Here is a 26,685-nt window from a genome sequence, read left to right as displayed (position 1 = left end):
TCTCAAGGCCTCTACATCATTAATACACAATGCAAAACTCAAAGAGAAATTACAGACTTCTTTGGCCATAGAGCCCATTTTCTCTAGGGGTTTCACATGATTAGAATTTCTGCTAGAAAATGCTGTTCTTTTAAAGATACCTCCTTTATTCAAATTTGGGGAGGAATATTTTAATAATAGAAGTGTATGACTGGAACTACCAAATATTTGAAAAATTATTTGACATACTTCAGACATTGCTAAGATTCCTATATAGCAATACTAAACAGGAAATAGTCTGTATTCATGAGTCCCCACTGAATTAACAGTAGACTGAATAAATAGAATGTCTTACACATACAGTACTGTAAGCAGATATAGTTGCAGTTAATAAAATATAATTCATTCAAGAGCATTACTGAATTTCTTCACATAGTCTATCACTTCATAAACACTAAAAATCCTTGTTTATCTATCTATCTATCTATCTATCTATCTATCTATCTATCTATCTATGTATCTATGTATCTATCTATCTATCATCTATCTAAAAGTTGCTCATTTTCATAAAGTTTGAGAACCAATAATACCATTCAATTAACATCCCTGGGGAAATCAGCAGCGCCCTAAGGCCATTATAGATTAGTATGTGTTCCAAGTGAGTCATGGACATACCTGGGAATAATTCTGGAACTTCTATGGCTATTCTGAGAGGTATGTACAGACACAAATTAGCTTCCAATAAATTTAGGGAAGTAAATTAGGAATAGACAATATGCACTTTAAGGAACCCTTCTCTCCCATGATGTCTTTAAGTGTTCCAACAGAAAACAAACACCTACTAAGGAATGCTTTAGACTCCTTCAAAGAGGAAAGTGTTCACCAGGACTTGGGCAAACACTGGGTGGATCATCTGGAATGAATTACAATATACAACTCTTTGACGTGAACATGGAATACACTGATAAGGTTTTATATTCTTGGAACAGAACTAAAAACTCAGTAACTTGCTCATAGCTGTGACTGTGGAACACTTTCCCTTGTGTACTTGGTCAAAAAGTACCACGACTTTCATTGAGATGTCATGGTCTGACATATCAATGTTTTAATAAAGAAAAATGTATTATTTAATACTAAATAATCCTGAAATAATCTTTCAATTCCGTTTTAGGAAAGTTGCATTAAAATCACTATTCCCATACCTATGAAACTTATACCATCTAATAAATGATAAAAACAAACAACAAAATAAATAAACTCCTGCAGAATACATAAGCTGGTAACAGTAAAATTGCTGCCTGCCATTTTACTTTAACATGCTGACTTATTAAATTAATGCTATTACCTCTAAGAAAAGCAAAAATAACGACATGTCTGTCTGTACAGTATAATATATGCCAACCATGCCACATGGGGTGTGGGAGAAGGGGACGGGTGGGTATTTTATACCTTTGTAAATTATTGGAAATTTTTCTAACAAGCATGTACTATTCTTATATTATGTAAAAACAGATTTTTTAAAAAGAACAAAGCAACTGCTACAAACTTGCCAAATGTGAAAAAAATCCCTCCAGAAATCCTACTGCTGTTTCTCTTACTCTAGGCAGGACTACCTAGATCCACACTTGACCAATGGATATCTTATTTTAAGAATATTCTACTGATTATAAAACAAATGATTATTTTGAAATTAATTCTTTTCTTTCAATTGCAGTTTGCATTCATTGTTATTTGGTATTGGTTTCAGGTATACAGCACAGTGTTAGACAATCATATACTTTACAAAGTGTTCCTCCTGCTATTTCCAATACCCACCTGGCACCATATATAGTTCTAATAAATCTAAAGACAAACTTGGGTTAAATTACATTTTTTTAAATATATTTTTATTGACTTTTTACAGAGAGGAAGGGAGAGGGATAGAGAGTTAGAAACATCGATGAGAGAGAAACATCGATCAGCTGCCTCCTGCACACCCCCTACTGGGGATGTGCCCGCAACCAAGGTACATGCCCTTGATCAGTATCGAACCTGGGACCCTTCAGTCCACAGGCCGACGCTCTATCCACTGAGCCAAACCGGTTAGGGCTAAATTACAGTTTTCAATTTATATCATATCTTCATGCAGTGGAAAACAGAGCACTGGACTCAGAGCTCAAGTGTGAGTAAGAATAACAGCTCTGAACTAACTAGCAGTGTGACTGTGATAAGCCACCCTGTCTCCTCATCGGTAACCAATGGCCGAATAAGACTGTGGGTTAGTTTAGAGGTCAGGTTTTAGTTTCTGACCGGCTGGGTTTCAAATTCTAGTGCCATCACTTCCTGCCCTGTTACACTAGAAAAGGTGTTTCACCTTGCTATGTTTTTAACCCAGTCCAGCACCAAATAGGCTCAAAACGCCCTGATCAAACATTAGATATACCCAAGAATCTCCACAGCTATCAGATCTGACCAACTCAAAATTTTGTTTTGAGTCCATTGAGCCAAATGCCTAACAAAATATCTTGAGGCATCCACTGAAAAAAATGTTGAGATTGAGTTCTCCTATCAACCGTCTACTCAAGAAAGTATTTCATTCAGCCGGCATCTCTGTTTAGGTGACTTGATGGATGGTGGCTATTTCATTCACACAGAGCTTTGAAGATGGTAACAAAACCATTTTGTTTTGTTTTTTTAATGAAACAGGAAATGCTTCTTGTTTTGTAACAATAACTTACAAATATGAAACTAAGATATCACAACCTAAAATCCTACCTAATAATAGACAAATATGCAAATTGACTGCACCTTCGCTACGCCCAAGCCACGCCCACCAACCAAACCACGCCCATCAACCAATCAGGATGAGTATGCAAATTACCCCAACACAGATGGCGGCTAATTTGCATATCAAGACAGCGTAGAAAGAAGCCAAGAGATGCTGAAGGGAGGAGCGGAGGCGGGGCGGGGGACAAGGGAGGAGCGGAGGTGGGGCGGGCTGGCGGAGAAGGCGGGCAGGGGGACAAGGGAGGAGCAGAGGTGGGGCGGGGTAGAGTGCAGCAGGAAACCGTATTGCAGGATTTTTCCTGCAATGGGAACGCTAGTATCATTATAAAATACTGTCAAAGTGAATAATATGAATGTAACACTATTCATCATTAATCCAGAAAATATACGTTGGTTTAAAAAATTAAGCTTCCAGGTACAGGAGTACTATGACCAGCACTAGTTAATAACATAATGAATTATTCTTCACCTTACTTCATGTATTTCAACATTCTATCATTGTCACCTGTAAAGTATGAAATTTATTATTATTATTATTATTATACCTGTCCTTACATGAGTCAAGTTTTAAACCAAACTACAGTTTCTCTGTCCTCTCAAAGGTGAGCCTGGTACTTCTAGAACAATGTGGTCCGTATATCACTTCAGGAACAAAATTTCACGGACACACCCAACCTGCCTACCCAACAAACATATACAAATTATGATAGGCTTCTTCGCTCGGGTAAATAATTTTTACAGTGGCTGTAAAAATGGTCATGTTTACTTTTTCTTTACAATAAATATTCAATCTCATGGGACAAATACATCTTTATAAGTATATATTTGGGATATCAATGTTAAGACTACCATAAATACTTCTTGAAGGCCCCTCATACAACTTTTTAGCTTTAGAATCTGTCAGAAGTATTTGTAATGAGTTTTTTTTAATCCCACATTCTTTTTTTTTTTGTTTATTTGTTTTGTAATAGCTTTAAAAAAATAACACTTGTAGTAGCTATTCCAGCTAAAAACATTTATGCAGAAAAGAAATTGCCCCATACTAATGGAACAATGCATAGAGTGCATTAATTATATACACTCCTTCAGTTTCCTAATAAATTACAGTACATCCAAATGTGAATAAAGGCTGTGTTTTTAAGTGAGGTTTTCTTTTATTATTAGGGGTAAGAGCTTTTAATATCTTATGATTCACGTAACATGTTTTAAAAATGAGTTTTCTGTTAAAATATCCCAGCACCCTTTACTGATGAACCTTGAAGATGTATATACTCATGTCATTCTAGTGAACCAATTTTCCCCTCTGTTTGCAACCCTTTGTATTTTACCTTTATTTTAAATGTATTTATCTTAAGTATAATATAACAAGACAGATAAATTAACCTAATTTTCCACTGATCGCATCATTAGAGAATGATTCCTTCCGCTGCGGCTGCTGCTCTTCATGAACCACACAGCAGCTGGGGCAGTAATCCCGTGTTTGCTTCCCTCCCGGGGCATCTAGTGCCATGCCAGCCACTCTGTGAAATGTGCACTGCTCAAAACTGCGTCCAACCAGTGCTTCACTTTGGCAAGGAAAGCGTCTACTGAAGATGAGAAAACAGTTCTGTTTTGGGAGTACATTCTGTCCTGGAGTCACCAGATTGCACAGAGGGTACAAGGTAAAGCTTTCCCTGCCATCTGTCTATCATTTTCTAGTCCTTGTTGAAGGGGAGCACTGGAGGAAGACCCTGTCTATCTCTTATCTAGCGACTTCCGTGGTCTGCAGTGATTATGTCTGCTACTCTCTCACTCTGTGCTATCTTCAGGGCAGGAACTCTACCACTAGCTCTATATGCCTCGGCAGATCACCTTGGATAGTGGCACCTTCCTTGCTGAGGCTTCAACCCCAACAGGCTGTGTACTTAAGATGGTTAATCTGTTATCAGTAAAAAGCCATTCCCAAATAAAATCAACACACCTTGTAAATACAAGGTTGAGCCTAAACCGGTTTGGCTCAGTGGATAGAGCATTGGCCTGCGGACTCAAGGGTCCCAGGTTCGATTCCGGTCAAGGGCATGTACCTTGGTTGCGGGCACATCCCCAGTAGGGGGTGTGCAAGAGGCAGCCGATCGATGTTTCTCTCTCATCGATGTTTCTAACTCTCTATCCCTCTCTCTTCCTCTCTGTAAAAAATCAATAAAATATATTTAAAAAAAAAAATACAAGGTTGAATTCCCTGGATTTCAGTTCATTATATTTACATGTCAGTGTATAAGTTGAATCATTAGAATCAGCTTTAGTGACATTTTTATAAAAACAAAAGTTCACAGAAGATTACTTAGGACTTTTGTTGAGCTAAGTTCAAACTAATGCCCTACAAATGAAAATCATTACTTCACAATTTCCATTCCCACCACAAAGGTTCTATAAGTTCCCTATTTTTCTTGAATAAGAAAAAAACAACTATTCACTAAAAGGAATGAAAAAAAACAAAACTTTAGTGGCAACTGCCATTTCCTAGATCTAATTATTAGCTTTTAGTGTACAACTTAATGGTTTTGCTCATGCTCTTTTATTCTACAGAATTGCAAAGTTAATTGAGGAAAAATATTAATTTCTTAAATAAAATTTATATATTTTACCATCTTTTTACTTTCAGCAATATTTAAGCTTACTAAAGGAGGAAAGTATTCCATTCCATTTTTCTTTCTAAAAATGAGAAAAATACTTTAAATGCCAAAGTTTTCAATAATATAGTTTCATTTCCTCTCTAAGACCTTAATATGTTTCCCTTAAGTTGTAGATTCATTTATTGTGAATATTACTAATGGAATTGATACTGTTAAACAAAATTACTTGCTAATTTATAAACAGTAATACGTATTGGAAAATTAAGAAATGGTTTTCATAAAATTTCTCATATTAGAAAAAATATTCTAATTTCTGCAGATAGGGTTTGCACCCTGAGGTTTGGCTTTTGGTCACATGACTACCTAGAAAGCAACATTTGGGGTGAACTCTAAGGATGTCATTGCAAATGACAACAGTAAGAAAAGTTCACTGTGGAATCAATAACACATTTTCATATCACTTAATTGCAAAATATTGACAATGGTCTTTTTTCTTTTTTAAATAATGTGGCAAATTCCAGACTCTGCTAATTGAACAAGAGAGTTTGGGGTTTTTTGTCCTATAATTTTTTAAAAATCAATTTCCTCTTTAAAAGATTTTTATTAGCACTCATGACTAAAAAAACAATTCATATTTGAATAAATAAAACTTACCACTTGGAGAATGTCTTCATCTTTTGGCATAACACTAAGTTCCAATGTTGTATCACTGAAATTGAAAATATACAAATACTATTTTAGGGGAGGTGGGAATATGTAAGAAAGACATCAAGAAAAAAATAGTTAACTCCGAAGTATTTCTTAAATTGATTAAAGTTTAAGTTTTAACTTAAAAAAATCTTTATTTATTTAAATCCCAAGAATTAAAATGAAATTAATTCAAAATATATATATATATACACACATACACATATACACATATATACTAATTATATATGAAAAAGAGCACCCTGCCATATATTTGAGCTATTCATAATCAGTCAAGACTTCTTTATAATTTAGAAACATAATTTAATTCATAAACAAAGTATATTACTTATATTAAAAAGTCCTAGAAGAAAATTCATCAGTATATAATTTGTCATTATTATTTTACTTCAAGTAACAGAACAAATCACACATTTTTAGCACATATTATCACTATTTATCAAGTTAACAAGTACATGAACATAAAAATAACCAAAGATCCCTCACATTTAACATTTTAAACAATATTAAGCATTCTCATTTTGAAATATTCCCTTTGGTCCTCAGAGGTGAAGAAAATCAGAGTTCACCATCACAAGTTTTTTTTTAATGTTTCTATTGATTGTAGTGATGGGGAAGGGAGAGGGATAGATAGGAACATCAATGAGAGAGAAATCATCGATTAGGCTGCCTTCTGCATGGCCCCTACTGGGGATCAAGCCTGTAACCCAGGCATGTGCCCTGACCAGGAATCAAACCAGTGGCCTCTTGGTTCATGGGTCGCTGCTCAACCATTGAGCCACACCAGCCAGGTACAACTTATTTTTTCATTGATTTTAGAAAGAAGAATGGAGGGGAGAAGAGAGGGAGAAAGAGAGGAAGAGGGAGAGGGAGAAGGAAAAGGAAAAGGAGGGGGAGGGAGAGAGAGAGAGAGAGCGCGCGAGAGAAAAGAGATCAATTTATAACATTTTTAAAAACAATATGGTATTTCAACTACTGTGCTTTCTTCTTTACGATTGAATTTTAAAGCCTTTATAAAAAAACACAACATCTCATTTTATTTTGGTATTGTAAATTTCCTGTTCAAAGTGATAGACCATTTTTCTACATATGAAAAAGTTCAAAGAAGTAAATTATATTGAGTCTTGCGACCTGGAATCGCATTTAGATAAGGCCAGGAGAGTGGTCCTATCCCCATCAAGTGCTTCAATATCTAACCTAACAGTATCAGGTAGCATTTTCCCCAATACAATCAAGAGATTAAAAAACAATCAACAAACAACAAAAAACAACAAAATCTACTAGTTTATGGGTGTCTCTTTTTGATAGATTTGAACCCTTACTTGGGGGTTTATAAATGCTAAGAAAATAGAAAACCAGTAAGAACCGCAGGTTCAAATGAATGTAACTAGTAAAATATACAGGTATTTGTATTTCAATGTTTAGAGTTGGTAGAAAATACATACTGATGTTTAGATAAATTCTTCCGCAAGGGTACATTGTTACATTAATATACTACAGAATCTCAATGGCTTTGTGCTGCATTTTCCATTTGCTAACAACAGCAGATAAAAGGAACACGATTTTTAAAAAGAAAATAGGCCCAGCTGGTGTGGCTTAGTGGTTGAGCATGGACCTATGAACCAGGAGGTCACAGTTCAATTCCCAGTCAAGGGCATATGCCTGAGCTGCAGGCTCGATTCCCAGTAGGGGGCATGCAGGTGGCAGCCAATCAATGACTCTCTCTCATCACTGATGTTTCTATTTCTCTCTCCCTCTCCCTTCCTGTCTAAAATCAATAACAATATGTTTTTTTAAAAATAAGAAAGAAAATAGGATCATGAAAAATCAGGATTTCTCTATTTTTCAAATTGCTTCATTGGCTAAAAAATTAAGAATGTTATTTCATTTGAAAGATGAACTGCACCAATAACGAAAATAAATAAATAATGTGGATTTTGAGGGAAACAAAGATTATAGTTATGGTCACTTGGAAAAGCCTATTTTTAAAGAAGATATGTTAACAAATACACTAAAAGTCCTCAAAATGCAGGCTGACAAAATATATTGGTATATCTACGATGATCTAAATTATTTCGAAGAAAAAGAAATTTGGGGTAGATCTCCCCACTGCCTCTGGAGAGACTTCAGATGCTTCACCAGTCCCCAAGGCTCCTCAATACTCTAAGATCAATTAGTATCACTGTAAGAAACACCTAGACTTCAACATGAGAGGCTAGATTTAAGATTTGCTTTCTTTAAGATTGTCATGATATATTAAAATAGTAAGAATACTCTGAGATCAATAAGTCATGATCACATTATCTAATTGTAAAAATGACAATATATTAGGGCATCTGTGTAATTAACAGATTATAGTCTCAGACATCGTTAGAGAAACTTGATAGATATCTTTATAAAATAAAAATCTTCAACTTAATTACAGGCAGGTGGGGATGGATAATATAAGGCACTATATAATCTAAAAGTTAATATATCTTAATCTGGGAAAAACCTACAGTAGTGATTATCTAGAAATTAGACCCCAGATTCATGCATACTCTTGACAGAAATTCAATATGGTAACCTTTTTGGCTTTCAATTTCTTTATTTGTAATTTAAAAAATTTTTCTAGGTGTGTGGTAGAGGAAAAGAGTGTAGAACTAAACTATCTTTGAGGTCTTATAGATAGTCACTCTACAAATATTTATTTAAGCTTTAAAACTCAAAATTCTATCATTCGGCACAATGCAGGCAGACAAATGGATTAAAAAGATAATTTCTTGCTATATTTGTTAAAACAAATGAATAAATTTGAGCCAAGGAATATTATTCAATAAGCTATTTGAAGATTACTAAGAGGTTTTGTTTGTTTTTTAAATACAATTTTATTGATTTTAGAGAGAGAGAGAGAGAAAGGGGAAGAGAGAAAAAAACATTGATCGGCTGCCTCATTCGCCCCACCTACTGGGGATCGAGCCTGCAACCTGGGTATGTGCTCTGATAGGGAATCAAACCACCAGCCTTTTGGTGCATGGGACATGCCCAACCAACTAAGCCACACGAACCAGGGCAGTAAGAGGTTTTAAAATCAATTATGTATGCATTTATTTATATATTTTTGTAAACAAATTAACATTTGTCACTTCAAATAAAAGTGGGAAACTTACAGAAAATCTAAAGTGCATGCCTGTTAGACTCTAAAGGATTTTAATCACGTTTGATAAAACTGTCAAAGCAAAGCTACCAACTAAGCTATCCTCCAAGTTTCTTCCTGGCAATTCCCAAGTGCGTTATCCACTTTAAGAGAAAGTTCCACATCTCCACATCACACCAATTTCCTACAGAAGTACAATGTTGTATTCAATCTATTTGCTCCACTGATTTACAAAACCCATCTTTGGCAAAATTAATTGTATTTCAAGAATCTTACCTGTTCTGAATTAAAGCAATTACTTGGGAATAGGTCTTTCCAATAACACTTTCTCCATTGACTTTTATAATTCGGTCACCTTCAAAGAAAATTTAAAAAAAATAAAAATCACATGAAGAATTTCTAAAGAAAGTCACTTCTGAATACTTTTGAAATATGTCTTGAGTAACACACTTATTTTTTAATGTATCCTTGCTCATTAAAAATAAATCTAAACTTTAATATATCTGGCTTCTTATGAAATACTAGAGGCCTGGTGCACGAATTCATGCACAGGTGGGTGCTGGCCGGGGGAGGGGCTGTGGGCGATTGGCTGGCCGGCCCTGCCCCCTGGTTGAACTCCCGGTCGAGGGGACAATTTGCATATTAGCCTTTTATTATATAGGCTAGCCATCCTATCTAATAATAGACAAATATGCAAATTGACCATACCTCCGACACATCCACAAGCCACGTCCACAAGCCACGCCCACCATCCAATCAGAGCGAGTATGCAAATTAACCCAAACCAAGATGGCTACAGCCACAGAGAGCAAGGTTTCCTAGGTAACAGAGGAAGCCAAGCTTTCTGCCAGCCATTGCAGGCCTAAGCGTCCACTCAAGCTACAAAGTTTCAATTATAGAAGGTAAACAAATTCAAACAAATGGCGGCAGAATGGAGCTTGAGAGAGCAGGCCAGGGTTGCTGCCGGCAACAGGGGAAGCAAAGCTTTCCACACACCCTGGCCAGGCCCACCCGCTTAAGGCTACAAAGTTTCAATTATAACCCCAACACAAATGGTTGCGGGCCTCGGAGGGAGCCCCAGGCTTGGCTCTGCTCCAGGCTACAAAGTTTCAATTGTAGAAGGAAAATAAATTCCAGATACCAGAGTCTCCTGTTGCGTTGCCAGGGGGCGTGGCCCGCCTGCAAACCACCACAGGCCCCTCGCTCAGGCCGCCCCATGCCCCAAGGGAACCCCACCCTGATCAGGGACACCCTTCAGGGCAAACCAGCTGGCCCCCACCCCTGTACCAGGCCTCTATCCTATATAATAAAAGAGTACTATGCTGATTGATCATCACTGCAACACACAATATAGCTGCCCCTATGTGGTCAAAGATCCTGCCCCCATGTGGACACAAGATGGTCACTACAAGATGGCCAGCAGGAGAGGGCAGTTGGGAGGCACCTGGCCTGCAAGGGAGGGCAGTTGGGGGTGATCAACCCTGCAGGAGAGGGCAGTTAGGGGTGACCAGGCCGGCAGAGGAGGGAAGTTGGGGGCAAACAGGCTGGCAGCAGAGTGGTTAGGGGGTGATCAGGCTGGCAGGCAGAAGCGGTTAGGGGCAATCAGGAAGGCAGGCAGGCAGGCAGTTGGGAGCCAGCAGTCCTAGATTGTGAGAGGGATGTCCGACTGCCCGTTTAGGCCCGATCCTTGATCGGGCCTAAACGGGCAGTCAGACATCCCTTGAGGGGTCCCAGATTGGAAAGGGTACAGGCTGGGCTGAGGGACAACCCCCCTCCGTGCACGAATTTCGTGCACCGGGCCTCTAGTGTTTTAAATAAGAGGTCTAGTCATTGATGAATTTAGACACCTCAAAAGGTATAGTCACTGAGTGACCATAGCTCTATTTATGCCTCTATCAGCTATTTTCTGAGTTGTAGTTTTCCTGTTTACTCTGTGATTTGTGACAGAGAAACATTATTCAATAAACTTAAACAACTGTTTTAGTACCTTGGTGCTAATTCTATACAGCTTATTTACTTGTAGTATTCTCCCAAGCTATTTAGTTTATTGATTAGCACTGTATGACAGAACTTAAATATGAGTATGCACATGGTTTAATGTGTTCTTCATTTTAATAGGGAAACAGACATTTGGATTACTCAGAAAAACTCAGGGGAGTAGAAAGGAAAAGACTGGGAGAAAAAGGACAGGCAAAAAAGGAATAAAGGAAAAAATGTCCTTTGTATGTGCTTATCACAGTATCTCCATTTTATCTTCTCAACCTTGTGAGGCTTAGAATGTGATGGGTGATACCTTCTTGGAAATGGAATCCCATATGTGCACTCACATGCACATTATACATATTACTGATATTGAAATTAGGCTTACTTTAAGTGTGATGAAAGAGACAATTAAGGTAAGTAATAAAGGTAGGTAACAATGCACCCTAATAAATCTTAGCAATGACACTCACTACTGATATTTGAAATTTTCTGTAGCTAAAAAGACATTTTATTCAAAAGCTAATAAAAGATAGTTTTTTACTAATACCCATTTTAAATTATTTCATATTCAAAAACAACAGAAAATAATAACTTATTTAGAGTGTGCAAGAATATAAATGAAATCTCTACTTAGTTTTTATTAAAATCACAAAACATTTTAGAACAAACAGCTATCAGATTATATTCTCTGATACCTATACATGAGGCTAGGTTTGCACTGCATTAAAGAGTTAAGCTACTTTTTGTGGTGTAAATTAATTAATTCAGATGAGGTACTTTCAGAACTAGGAGATCCAAGAAAATTATTTCAATTATGTCAACAAATACCTTCATCATTTTCCTACCTTGTAATCTTTTGTCAAAATGAATGTGTGCAGCCTGGCTGATGTTGTCAAAATAAAATGTGTGCAGCCCGGCCAGTGTAGCTCAGTGGTTGACCTATGAACCAGGAGGTCACAGAATGATTTCTGGTCAGAGCATATGCCTGAGTTTCGGGCTCGAACCCCAGTGTGGGGAGTGCAGGAGGCAGCAGATTAATGATTCTCTCTCATCAATGATGTTTCTATCTCTCTCTCCCTCTCCCTTCCTCTCTGAAATCAATAAAAATACATATTTTTAAAAAAGGAAATGTGTGCAAAATAGGTTCTTTAAAAGGGCCTCTGAGAGTCCATTATCTGAGTGATAACCCAAACTGCCCACAATTTATAATTTACATTAAGTTATTTCTGTTCAAACCCATCTATTTTGGTACCAAGAAACAATCAATTAGGTTTCAAAAAATAGTAATAATAGATGTGAAGAAAAGGCAGAAACAGGCAAAAGTATAATTAAAGAAAAATTAGGAAGTGAAATATGGAAGAAGAAAACAATGGAGTGAAAAAGAAATAAAAAGGTGTGTGAAGAAGAATATCAGCACCTGTGCATAATCCGGCCTCAAAAGCAGGTCCTCCTTCTTTAACCTGCTTAACAAATATGGTATCCATTGGTTCCAAGCGGTTTCTTTGTTTTCCTGTGGAGAGAAAATAAAACCCAAGGCATAGTTTAATTTCACAATATTTTATTGAAATATCAAAATGTAAAAAGTAATTTAATTGAAACAATTAACGATTTTGAATGAGTATTAAAAACATAGCCTAAATTTGTATACTAAAATCATAATTTAGGAGTTTTCACTAATTCAAACTATTATTTTGCTTCTTCCATAAAACAACAATAGTAATAGTGTCCATTTACTGGGTACATTCTGTATGTAAATTACTACACTAAGTACTGTGCACACCTGAGAGCTAATTTCCATAGCAAGTAAGTATTACTATCACCATTGCATAAAAAGAGGAAACTGAAGCTCAGAGAGATTAAGTAAATTCTCCAAGGTCATAGGTAGATTACACAGGCACTACTCACTACCGCTTTTTAATCTTGCCTTGTGCTAAATAAGCTTTAAGTTATAACAACGAATAAGGCACAGTCCTTCCCCCTTAAGGATTCTGGTGGGAGAGAAACATACAAACAAAGAATGGCACTATACACTGAGTGGCCAGTTTATTATGATCTCTGAACGGATAATAATCTGGCCACTCAGTATATATATATTAGAGGCCTGGTGCATGAATTCGTGCATGGGTGGGGTCTGGCCAGCCTGGCCAGGGGAGGGGACATGGGCGGTTGGCCGGTCTGCCTGCTGGTTGAACTCCTGGTCGAGGGGACAATTTGCATATTAGCCTTTTATTATATAGGATATACACTAAGTGGCCAGATTATTATGCGTTCAGAGATCACAATAATCTGGCCACTCAGTGTAGTATAAAACACATACAGTCCTGACTACGAGGAGCACACAATCACCTCTGTGAGTCAAGTATTTCATAAATTGCTGTCCATGAACCATCTACAGTAACATCTAAGGTGCTTGCTAAAAACCAATGTTCCGGGTCCAATCAGAAACCTGCTGGGACAACAAGTGTTCCAGATGATCCTTACACATACTAATGTTTGAGACCAACTAACAGTTTAAGTAAATTAGAAGCCAAGGAAAAATTCACAGATAAGAGGACATTTAAGCCAAATGATAAGCATCGTGGTAAGTAGAATGGGGAACAAAAAGGGAAACACACACAAAAAGCGGGAGACAGTGATTCTCAGTGGCCCCAGACCAGCAGCATTACTCTCATCAGGGAATGCGTTACAAGTGCAAACTTTTGGACCCCACCCCAGATCTATTGAGTCGGAAACTCTGAGGTGACTGTGAAACACACTCCAGTTTGAGAACCACAGCCTTGACCTTAAAGAAGAATATGACAGACACATGCATGGAGTAACAGAATAATACTTGTTAAATAGCAATGCAAGGCAGAAAATGATTGGATGCAAATAAAGAATTCATAATGATTGCCATATAAAACTGAATTTTTATTATCATGGTATATCACAAAAGTGGCCCAAAAGAAGGTTCCCAGGAAAGGAATATTGATCAATACCTCCCCTTACATACTTAGTTATTTACTCGGAAAGAAGTCTTCCTAATTAGTGAACGACTAGCTCACGTACTAAAAAAACAACAGGGTTTAGTGAAAATTGCTTGTGTTTTAGAAGCCCGTAGATATGGACTCAAATCCTTACTTTGTTATTTGATAGTTCAATTGCAATTAAGTAAACATTTTTACATAAAGAAATAATTACTTTTTTCCTATAATATAGATAATTATTCTATGTTTTTATACTCCTCAAGGGGTTCTCAGAAGACTAAATGTGCTAACATTAGAATGCTCTCGGCATGGCATGTAATTGAAGTAATTCCTCAGTAAATGTATATTTCCACTCTTCTTTGCATACAGCTTAAATGAGGATGAGTGTCATATTTTTATGTTCTCAATAATTAAAATTTTGAATGGTTATAAAAACACACTTTCAAAATATCTCATCCAATTTTAAATACTATAAATCTACATTAAATATATATCAGATATCTTCCCAAGGAAATTCCATACAGCCTTCTCTCTATATTCAGATAACATGAAAATATTGTAAATCTTTTTGTCACTTCTGATTAGCGATGACAGTTATGACAGACAACCATGAGTGCTTTCTCCATGAGGTTTAGGAGGAAAAAGAGAACTAATAATAGTCAAATTCCTACTACATAGAAGAATGTCCTAATTCTTAAAGTTCTTAGGGACTAATTATATCTGCAACTTTATTTTCAAATGATTTGAGGGGGGAAAATAAACCAAGATACCCACACACCCAGACGCAAACATGGATAAAGCAAACATAGCAACATGTTAATTGGTGAATCAAGAAGCTATACTCTGAAAAAGTTTTTTTAAAAAGCTGGGGGAATTTTTCTGTATATGCCATGCTTTATTTTCTTTCATAAAAGCTATCACTCACTACCTGAAATTACATTTTTATTTGCTTACATATTGGTTGTATGTCTCTCCCACTAGATTGAAGAGCAGGGATTTTGTCATGCTCCCTTATATCCATGACACCTATGACAAAACCTGACACAGAGCAGGCGTTCCATAAGTCATTATTCAATTAATGAGTAAACTTATTAATTCTCACGAGTCTTCACGATGGGCGCTGTGATCCCAATACCACACGGTACTGAGGAAGAAGCAGAGACTGACTACTTGCGAAGAGAGCAGGGATTTGAACCCAGGCTGGAATGTGAACGTGGTGCTTCATGCTGCTTCAAAAGGAACTGAGTTACTTATTCATTTGTCAGGCTTTACGGAATACAAGTAGACAGTCCACTTACAATTACTTAGAAAGGATGCAAATACTTAATTCTCATCAAATTGGTAATCAGGCTAGGTCCCTTGCTGGCCAACTCAGCCTTTACAACAGGTGGCATTAGGTAAACCATCTATTTTCTCTTGGCTCGAGACTTGAGGGTTTAATAAGTTTTGTTGTATCAGGTCATTGCTTGCATGAAAAAATTTATATAATAAAAAGAAGAAACATTTTTCTTATGAATGTCTTCTAGTCTACTGTGTCCCAAAGGTGATAACACCAGACTTAGTTATTTAAAAATATAAAATGTCAATGACCATTAATGAATTCTACAAAATAATAAAAAGTTGGCTGAGTAGCAATGTAGTGACTTTTGAAATTTTTGATAGAAAATTTTACTTATACCGAATAGATGTAGTCCAAAATAATTTGATTCTAAATTCAATAAAGGAAATGCTAATTTTGCAATGACTACTTGTGTAAAAAATTGACACTTTGCCAATGACAAGTCCCTCAATACGCTATGCCTGAAAACATATGAGTAAACTAAATGAAATATGAAATAGACTAAAAAAGAGCCCAATCCTATAGCAAGCCCTATTATATCTGCTGAAACCTATACTTTTGATTCTTGTTTCTGGGCTTTCCTTTCTGGACATTCTCCAAAATTCTGACTTGCTATTACTACCTAGATATCACCTATAGCACAGAAAAAATTTCCCATAGATATCCATTAATTACAGGCTGGGTCACTACGAAATATGCGTCTCCTCAATTTCCATATTCTTTAACTCCAAGTCTTGAGTTAAACACTTGGTTCATTAATTTGAACAGTCTTCTTTTTAATATTTGCTCTTTGCAATTCTACTGGAATTGGAAAGCCATGGTATCAAGTTTAAAGTGTATTATTCAATCTCTTGTGCAGTGATGGGCAACCTTTTGAGCTTGGTGTGTCAAACTTCGCCAAAAAACTGAGCATAACTTGGGTAGTGTGTCACTTTGAGGAAAAAACATTATTTCACAATATTTATAGTTTAAATAACATAAATGTATAATTGTTATATATAATTGTATTTAATAAACCAAAAACTAAATATTTAGTGCTGACACGCGTGTCAGAGGTTCGCCATCATTGCTCTTGTGTCTTAATTTTTTGTAAATCAGTTTCTAGATATGAAAAACTAAGAGCTTGATCTTGAATTCTGGCAATTCTCCAGGAAAAATGACTCCTCACTTCTGCATGACAATTTGGCAGCGTCAGATGGCTTCCCTGGCAATTCTTAGCAAAAGCCTCTTCAATTCTACATCTGTATTTTATAATTTTTTGTGTTTTTTTTTTAAGAACACAAGGGACAGTTAAAATACCTTATTCATGTGTCATTTCCTTGACCTTATCAAAAGAAAAGGAAAATGTTTCCTTTTAGCACCCACATGTAATTAAATCTTTCTATATTTGAGAAAAAGGAAGTAAAAATACAATAATCTTACATGACATTTTGAATAATTATAAAGGCAGTGTTTATTAAAATATATTTCATTTTCAAAATTGAGCTATCAGTTGTTAAAGTGTGTGTACATTTTTTTGAGACACCCTTAGGTAGTAGCTGCCAAACAAACATTGGATAAACAAGCAGGTAGACATGATTTTTATTCTCCATTTCCAGTATCATGTAGTAAGTAGGTCAGAGCGTGGGCCCTGTGACCTGACTATATGGTTTAAAATCTCGGCTCTACCACTTATTTTCCAAGTAGGATTTTCAGATTCCACAATATTTGGTACATACTTGTATTGAAAATTATTAGTTACCTATCAGAAATTCAAATGTAATCCATAGCCTCCTGTATTTTATTAGGCAACCATATCTCAAAGTGAATTTTTTAATTTATTTTTTTATATTTTTATTGATTTCAGAGAGGAAGGAAGAGGGAGAGATAGAAACATCCATGATGAGAGAGAATCATGGTGGATCGGCTGCCTCCTGCAAGTCCCCCCCTGGGGATCGAGCCCACAACCTGGGCATGTGCCCTTGACTGGAATCGAACCTGGGACCTTTCAGTTCGCAGGCTTGACTCTCTATCCACTGAGCCAAACCAGCTAGAGCAATTAGACAAATATTTATTTACTAGTGGCCCGGTGCACAAAATTCATGCACATTAAAAGGGAATTAATTAGAGGAAATATTTTAATATTGTTATTTGCCCATTCTCTATAATAGAAGTGTCAGAGATGAAAGAAAATTAGTAAAATGCATATGAAAATCTCCCTCCTGTCAGAGTCTGCAGCACGCCGCTGGACCCAGAGTCAAGTCCCTGCCCACCCCCACACACCTTGAAATCACGCGAGACCCAGACCTGGCCGGCCCCACCCCCGTCAGGCCCCGCAGGGAGGGGGACATAGCCTCAGGTCCCCTGGCTCCGGGAGCTGGGGCTGGGGGTGCGGCCTCAGGTCCCCCGGCCCTGGTGCAAGGGCAGGAGGACACGGGGACCATTTGCATATTAGCTCTTTATTATATAGGATTCCTACCTAGTAAGGTTGCTCTCAGTATTAAAAATAGATAATCCACTAAAATGCTCACATAATGTCCAATACAAGTAGATCTTTAATAAATGTTAGTTACTATGTTTATCTCATGATAAACCTTCAGAAGGTCTACATACAGATCAGTGGTGATCGGGGTCAGAGTGCTTATCACACAGCAAGGGCTGGATAAAGACTGGTTGAGGTAGTATACAACCTCAATTGTCACACTATGGGGAAGCCTAGAATGCTGACCAAAGGAAAAAAAGAAAAAAGACTAAAGAAAAGAAGGTAGAAAAGTAAGAAAGACTATACTAAAATATTTCCCGCATAACAGGAACTACATACACACCCATTTTCAAAGAGACTGGGGTCTAAATCCAGAGTGCTTCATCTTTGGACCTTGGGCTTTGTCAGTCAGAAAGATGATTTAAATCACGAATGACCCTCTTCTGTGAAGAGTGCTAAGGTCAGAATCACCTGCAACATTTAATTTATTTCAAAATTAAAGAGCCCTGTAATGAAGTTCCATAGAAGAATAGATAAGCCTAGGTCAGGGAATCCTATATTTCTGGGGACATGAGAAATATATTTCTTAACAGATTGAAAAAATATATCCATTACACAAAGAAATACCCATATTTTAACCAAAAGTAAAGAAATAAAAATAATGGCTATCACCGAGATTAAGCTTTTTCTCCCCCTTCTCTCTCAGAGTTCTCAAACATGCTATTAAATTTTTTTAATGAGAATAAATTTTCTCTGCTTTTATTATAAGTTACTTTTTAGGTATTTTATTTATTAATTTCTTTGCTGTAAAAAAACAACAACTCTATCTCTATACAAGAGAAGGCAGTTGAAATTAAACTGCTTCAATGTGAGTTATAAATTAGCCCTGGAAAAAGTACACTCTCCACAAAGTGGAAAGCTGAAGAGGCACATCACGTAATAGAACATTAGAGCTCCAGGCATCAATTATTTAAAGAAAATCAATTAAATAGCTTGCTGAAATTAATATCTATTTTCAGACCAAAAATAAATGAAACTGTAATGGAGATTAAAGTAATATCAAAGTTAAGTCTGAATGATAAAAAATGATCTTTACTTCTCCATGATGGATAATAGATTGCCATAATAAAAAAGGGGCATGTAGAATTTATTGAGCATAAGTTAGGAATTATGGATCCACTAAGGCAAAAACAAACAAACAGGAGTAATAGCACCAAATTCAGGCTCATGACTAGCTCTAGGGGAAAAAAAAAATGTGGAGAGTAGTATAAAATATATGCTTACAGTCAGTTATGCCTAGGAGCTCTGGTGGGGGAAGACATGTATGAGAGGCATGGATGAGAGAGGCTGAGATGGCAAGCATTTAGACGTTACATTTTCCCCTATATTTTCTGTTTGCCTGAAATATTTCATAATGATTATTTTTTATTATTGAAAATAGGCTTCTAATTTTTATTGTGGGGGTTGGATTTACTGATGGGCACACATAATTATCTTAAGAATTTAATAGAGACACATTGCCTAGCATAAAAAATCCCTAGGTTTCATATGATAAATACATCCTAGATGATAAAGAATTAAGCAGAATCCAATTTCAGAAGACTAGGACGGCACATTATTAGGTACTTTTTCCCTCTGATAAAGGGCAGAAGCACTAAGGGAAAAAAAATATATGCCAGCTTATTAAATCTAGGCGCTCCACAAATTTCCACTTAAGAGGCTCCCATTTTCCAGGGTGATGGCTAGTACTTTAAATCTCCCAAGTCTCCAATCTACTAGTTTTAACAATTAGCAGGAGCTTCAGACCCAAAATTCCAATAATCTCTGGACACTGTCAGTAGAAGGCCACCTGACAAGTCTCAATCACATTCTATGTATTATAAGCAAAAACATACTCTTTCTCTACTCAACCTGATTTTCAAGTAATACCAAATAGGGCGAAATGAAATAAACAGACCATGTTCTAACTTAATCATGATAAACTTCCTTTCAACCCACACTCATCTAATTTTTTTTCCCTTTTTACTGTGGAAAATGCCCAATGCACAAAAGTAAAGAAAAAGGTAGAATAACCCCCCATGAATACAACTAATTATTAAAAATCTAACAATTTGTTTCATTTACACTACTCTTCATTTTCCTAAAACATTTTAAAGCAAATTCCAGATATCACATCTATTCATTCATAAATCCTTTAAATATTCAGTATGCACCACTAACAAATAAGAATTTTACTTTTTTTTTTTTTTTTTGAAAAGTAATGACAACAACTACATACTCTGGAAATCGCCCATGGTTCTCCAGAGTATGTAGTATTATGCTCAGGATGGATAACGTAAACAGACAACAAACTCAATCCTACGTTCAGCTTCCTAAATGCTGACTCAACATTAAGGAAAATCAGCAAGTCATGACATGGAGATGATAGCACCAAAAGCTGAGAAATAAATTTAGAAAGGCTTCATGTGTAAAATCACAGTAGTATCCTAAATTAAATTCCCAATGGAATGCTCAGGCTATGTATTCAAATTCAGTGAGTTCACATATGCAAGAGAACATACCCTCCATGCAAATCTCAAACACATAAAATAGTGCCTGGCATATAGTAGATGCTCAAATAATATTTACTGCTGGCGGGTTCAAATTATAGCCCTGGAAATGCTAGCAGTAAAACTGCCCCAAACCAACTCGGAAATTTGTTTCAGGAACAGAATCAGTTGTTGTACAATTGATCTGTACAAGTTCCTTCACAGTAGAAAGAAAATGCTGCCACTTAATTGTAATTTGAGCACAATACCACTAGGTGTCAGACGTGAAACAAAATGTTCTGGTATTATAAGCCACCTGAGCAACAAAGACTCTAGAAGGGTGCCTTTCATTCAACAAATATTTACTAAGCTCTGACCATGTGCCAGGTGCCAATTATCCTACAATGAACAAAACAGTCCTGGGATCTGCCTTCTGGAGTATTTGAAGTTTTTTTTCTCTCTAAATCAGAGTTTCAGGAATTTCACAAACTATGTATGTATCACACCTAAATTCATAGCCCTGTTATTCCTGTTGAGTTAGATTTAATTTCTCTGCAATCCCAGAAACAATTATTATAGTAACCTAAACACCAGCAACTATCTTTCCATCTCTGACTTTACCATCGATCCACCCATTAACCCATTAAACTTGCTCCTCGACTCTATCAAGACCTTCCTATCCTTTCAGCCCTCCCTATTCTCCAAGACTACCAGTCTCCCTCCAGAAATCACTTTCTTTCTTACTAGGATTACCCATGGATGACTATTTCAATAAAACTCACCAATAACCTCAACTTCCTTTCTCCCTTGACCTTTCAAAGCATTCGATTTGCCAACTCTAACTGTGGAGAATTCTAACCATGTGCTGCCTGCTCTTGTTCTTGACCTGCTATTACCCATAACCCACTGACTGAGAGTTTCCCGGTTCAGCTGAGTTCTTGACACTATTCACTAAAGCCTCTTGCTTGCATTTTAATTCCCATTCCTTCAAGGTTGCCTTCTGGATTTCAGGCACTGACAAATGTCCCCAAGGGACATTTGCCCATCCTCCACTCCCATAGTCATTGAGGTTCACTGCTCTAATTTATGTTCCAAACCACTAATACTTGGTTCTCTCATCCCTTCTGTCCACTGTACTGAACTCTTCTCAGTAACCTTACCAATGTGCTACTTGTCAGGTCCAGTCCAACAGTACTTTTTAGTCCCCATCCTATTGAGTTCTCAATAGCAAATAACAAAAGTTATCCACGCACCCCTTAAAATCATCACCTCTTAATTAGTAAGTCACCAGCTCCTCTTGGTTGTCCTCATACCTTCCCAAAATTCCCCTCAGATTTCCTTTCCGATTTTTCTTCCTGACCATCTCTCAGATGTTGCTTCCCTAGGGTCTTATCTTTACCCTGTATGTCTTCATGCTCTCTGTGTATGGCTCCATTTACGCCTAGGACTTAATTATCCTATATAATAAAAGCCTAATATGCAAACTGACTAAACGGCGGAACGCTATGATGCGCAATGACCACTAGGGGCAGATGCTCAATGCAGGAGCTGCCCCCAGCCCGCAGGCCCCAGACCAGCCAAGGCGGGTACCAGCAGGGGGCCCCGATCACCCCGCTGGTTGCCCCACAGATTGGCCCTGATCTCCGGCCAGGCCAAGGGACCCTACCTATGTATGAATTTTGTGCATCGGGCCTCTAGTAATATATATAATGATGACTTCCAGATCTACTTTCAACCCCTATGAGCTTCACACCCAAATTCTGAAGTAAGTACTGAACATTCTACAAGCATCTGAAATGCAACTAATCCCAAACTAAACTCATTTCTCCAGCAGAAGAGGTGGGTATGTTTCCCCTCCAGTATCCTTCAGTTAATGCCACCTCCATCTATCCATTCATTTATATCCATTTATTCATGCCAGAAAAGCTAAGCATAATCCTCCACAAATTATCCTTAACTGGTGACATATAGTCCATCCCCAAGTCCTACCTCCCAATCTAGGTAAATGTGACATCTGTTCTGGAATACTGCTTTTCCTTCTTCCTGATAAAATCCTATTTATCTGTCAACATCACAAAGGACACCCCACCTGAGAGCCCTTCCCTGGTGGTTAGATGATTCCCTGGGCTGTGATCCTGTAACAACTGTACATACAGATTTTGCACTCATATAATTATTTTGTACTTTCATCCTCCACCAGAATAGGAGCTTCTTAAAGCCAGAGCCTGGTATACATGCCAGAAACTGTTCTCGGTTTTAAGAAAAAAGTCATGAACCAATAAACTTCCTGTTCTACATTCCAATGGCGACAGGCAAATGTTCAACAAGAAATGATTAGTGTAAGAGATGGTGGTAAGTGTTATGGAGTCTTAGTAAGCAGAGTGAGAAGGAAGGAAGAGTGAAAGGCAGGGCTGTAATACTATTTTTATGAAATGATCAGGTGATATTTGAACAGCTATCTGAAGGAAGTGAGGTGAGAGGTCACATTGCTCCCTTCCCAGCAATTAGTTTAGTGAATGGCTCATGGCAGTGACTCAACAAATGTTTGCTAAGTGAATGAATAAACAACCGGAAATATATTTCTAGATTGAATATATTTCACATTCACACCCAAATATTTCTATTCTGATTTTACACCAAAGGCAAAAAGTTATCTGTTAAACTTTGGAGGCTGGAACCATAACTATTATATTATATTATATTATATTATATTATATTATATTATATTATATTATATTATAAAAAATTAACTTTATATTACCTGAAAATATGAATCACATACTTTGAATGCAGACTATCAGGAAAAACAACGGGGCTATCCAGCCAGGTGGTATCTGTTCATGGTCTCAAGTTATGGAGCAGCTAGGAAGATAACTCAAAGTCACCTAATCACAGGTCACCCCTGGAATAACATTTCTAGAGAGAAGTTATTTCCAGAAGACAGTATAGAACACCAATACTCCAGCCAGGTCCTTTCCTGGACTTTCTCCTCCTCCTGCCCCAACTGTTCAGTATCTCCACTTACTGTTCTGAAATCCTAGATTTCGTATTTATTAAGGTTTAGAACCCTTAGATTTTTTTTAAAAAATCTCACTTATTTTTCTACTCTGACAAAGTAACTTCAACTCAGTGTAACTTACAAAGTCTTAAATCTACTACAAAAAATTGGATTTCTGGCAAGGCCAATTTTAATCTAATCAGAGTGCCTTCATTTCACATTATTGTAAATACGGTTTCCTGGGATTAAGTGAAGTGTGGAAATTATTTTTTGGCTCCCATTTAACTTGATTACCTTCCTAGTGTGTTTTACAAAAATGATGCTCAAATTTCTACTGAAGTCCAGAAGTATGTTGTGGTGATTATTGTTCTAGTTTACTTACATATCCAGGAGCTATGTGAAATAAGATTCCTAAATTTAAAGTGCCCCAACACTGTGTCAGAAGGGCTGATGGAGAAAAGTGAAAGGAAGGGAGGAGGGCAGCGGAGACGAGCTTTTCCTCGGCAGCAGAGGTGCAGACCCTAACCTGCTAACTTTCGGGCTTCGGGCACAGTCATTTTGGAGCAGTGCCAAGTCTCGGTGGTGGCACCTCCCGGTACTCAATTCATTGATTCAACAAATATTTGAGCTCCTACTGTGTACCAGGTGCTTACTAGGCACCGAAAATTCAACGTTAAAAGACAGTGTCCATCCTTAATGATCTTTGTTCTCACATAAAAACATTTGTTTCATAAACATAATAGTCTGGGAATGTAGGGAAACTGTACTTTGCATATTCTAATGACCTCTGGGCAAGAGATAACCAATCCTTTATGCTTGTTTCCCATATCAGGTTGGTGCTGCTGCTGCTGCCGCCTCCCCCCAGGAAGAGTAGTTGAGGAAACGGAGACCTCTACTTGCTTACCCCAGAGCATGAACAATCACTCAGATTAACTGTCTCCAAAATATGGTTTCCTGGGATTTTCAAAGTGAAGTGTGGAAATTAGGGAAGGGTTTATCTGCATCTTTCACTAATTGTAAAATATCAAACAATCTACTTCATCTTGCATAAAGTATCATTTCAAATGTGAAAACAGCAACCCCTTTTTCCCCACGTATCTCTTTTTCAAGCAAGTTTCAAGTTCTTTCAATCTTTTCAAAAAATATATTCATAGTTTCAAAATTTACATATATCCTGGCCATCATTGTCCTTTATATCTGAGGATCCCCAGTGTTCTAACCTTAAACAGAAGACCCTAGAGCCCATCTATCAAATGAAAAGGAACAAAATAGGTATACTGAAGTTAACTTGCTACTAGCAACATACAGAATCACTTATTATCTTTGTATGTATATATGTGTGAATGTGTGTGTATATGCACATAAGCTTAAACATTTTTACATTAGAAAACATTGCCAACAATAGTGAACAACAAATATTAGTAACTTGGTGATTTTATTATGACTACATTCATAGATTATTTAAAGGCATTTTAACAAGACAAATACAAGAGCAGCAAATCATCCAGTGAAGTACCAATGTACTAGCAAACTTAGTATAAAGAAATGCCTAATTTATATTTGAACCATAGTGTATACATATGCATGTCTAGCTACCAGAAAATTATACCCCCAAATACTATATCAACAATGTAACATTATGTCCAGGCTAATGAACACGAGCTTTCATTTTAAGGGCTTCTACATCCAGCAGGCAGAAGAAAAAGACCAAGTCCTGTCTAGTTAGGAATCTATCAGGAGACTCTCCCCACACTTAGGAGTAAGGTAGCTGGAAATAATGGTCCCACCCCCAGAGCTTCCTTAGTGCTGTACAAAGTAGGGAAGGGAGAAAGGAAGAAAAAAAAAAATCTCTAAGACATGGCTATAGGCCAAACTATACATCGATATGTAGGCCAAATCAAGTAATAGCCTGGCTCTGGATAAAAGAAAAAACCAATCAACTTGAAGAACAGCATTTTTATCCGAGATCTCAAAGAATTTCCAGTAATAATTTCTGAAGGTCAACAAACATAAAATGGTCAAATATACACAGGAAAAAAAAAAAAGCTCCAAGCTAGACCAGGCAGAAAACAAACAAACAAAAGAAACAATCCACAAAGACTCCTGATAATGGAATTACCAGACAGATTATAAAATAACTCTGCTTATCATGTTTGAAGAAATTTGAAAAATAAGGCTAAAAATAGTAAAGTGAAAAGTGTAAGAAGTGATTGAACAGGTTTGGTGCAGTACCCTAAAAAAAATTCTTACAATAAAAATTTAAAACTTAAACAGCTAAGAAGAAAATTATCAAAATATATTGGAAGAAATTATCAAAAATGTAGTCCAAAAAATTGAGAATTTTGGAGCCATGGGGGATAGAGTAAGAAAAAAATATATAAAATAAGTTTGTGACCCCAGAAGAATTAGAGAGAGCACTAGGATACAGAGGGACAAATAATATATGAAGAGATTCTGGATGAGAATTTTCTAGAACTGGTGATAGACATCCATCTAAAGACACACGAAGTTCAAATAATTCCCAAGTAAGAAAGATAAACTCTCATCCAGAACTCATCATATTACTAAATGGCCAAACACCAAAGACATAAAGAAAATCTTACCAGCAGATACTTTACAAGTTTGTCTTCAAAGAACCATTAAGTCAAAATATGACATCTTACTAACAAGAGTAGAAGGCAAAAGAGCGTGAAATACTATCTTCTTCAACATGCTAGAAGAAAGTATCAACCTATAATTCTGTAGCAGCAAAACATATCTTTCAAAAATGAGGGTAAAACAAAGACCTTTTAGGAAAAACGAAAACTGAAAGAATTGCAACACAACATAAAGGTAACATGTAGGTAGGTGAGAATAGAGTTAATAACATGTTCTAAGATCCTTACATTGTTTCAGAGGAGAATAAAATGTTAATTAGCATTAGACTTTAATAAACTTGCATATTATAATTTTTAGAAAAAACACTAAACCAATGGCAATATATCATCCTATATAATAAAAGCATAGTATGCAAATTGTCTCCTCGATCAGGAGTTGTCCGGAAGTTTGACCAGGGGGCGGGGCCAGCCAGGGGAAAGGAGGAAGGGAGGGAGGCCCAGGCCAGCAGCTGGCAGCCACTAGGGACGCTACCAGTGCACGGATTTTGTGCACTGGGCCTCTAGTTTAATCTAAAAAGAGAAAAGAAATTTAAGAAAGTCAAAACAGAAACA

At 36.8% G+C, this 26,685-nt stretch overlaps 1 protein-coding gene across 3 annotated transcripts in view; it reads right to left on the bottom strand.

Moving 5' to 3' along the window:
- Positions 1-26,685, bottom strand: part of ARHGAP21 (Rho GTPase activating protein 21) — a 147,594-nt gene that overhangs the window by 48,566 nt on the left and 72,343 nt on the right. For all 3 annotated transcript variants that reach the window (XM_054725712.1, XM_054725724.1, XM_054725718.1), the window contains exons 5-7: positions 12,602-12,694; positions 9,478-9,556; positions 6,012-6,066 (exon numbers count right to left, since the gene is read on the bottom strand). In XM_054725712.1, coding sequence (XP_054581687.1) covers positions 6,012-6,066; positions 9,478-9,556; positions 12,602-12,694 — 227 coding nt within the window. The remainder of the gene's footprint in view (positions 1-6,011; positions 6,067-9,477; positions 9,557-12,601; positions 12,695-26,685) is intronic.

Source organism: Eptesicus fuscus, chromosome 2, assembly GCF_027574615.1.
Source record: "Eptesicus fuscus isolate TK198812 chromosome 2, DD_ASM_mEF_20220401, whole genome shotgun sequence".
NCBI classification, from domain to species: Eukaryota; Metazoa; Chordata; class Mammalia; order Chiroptera; family Vespertilionidae; genus Eptesicus; species Eptesicus fuscus.
This window is presented reverse-complemented; position numbering and strand designations above follow the sequence as displayed.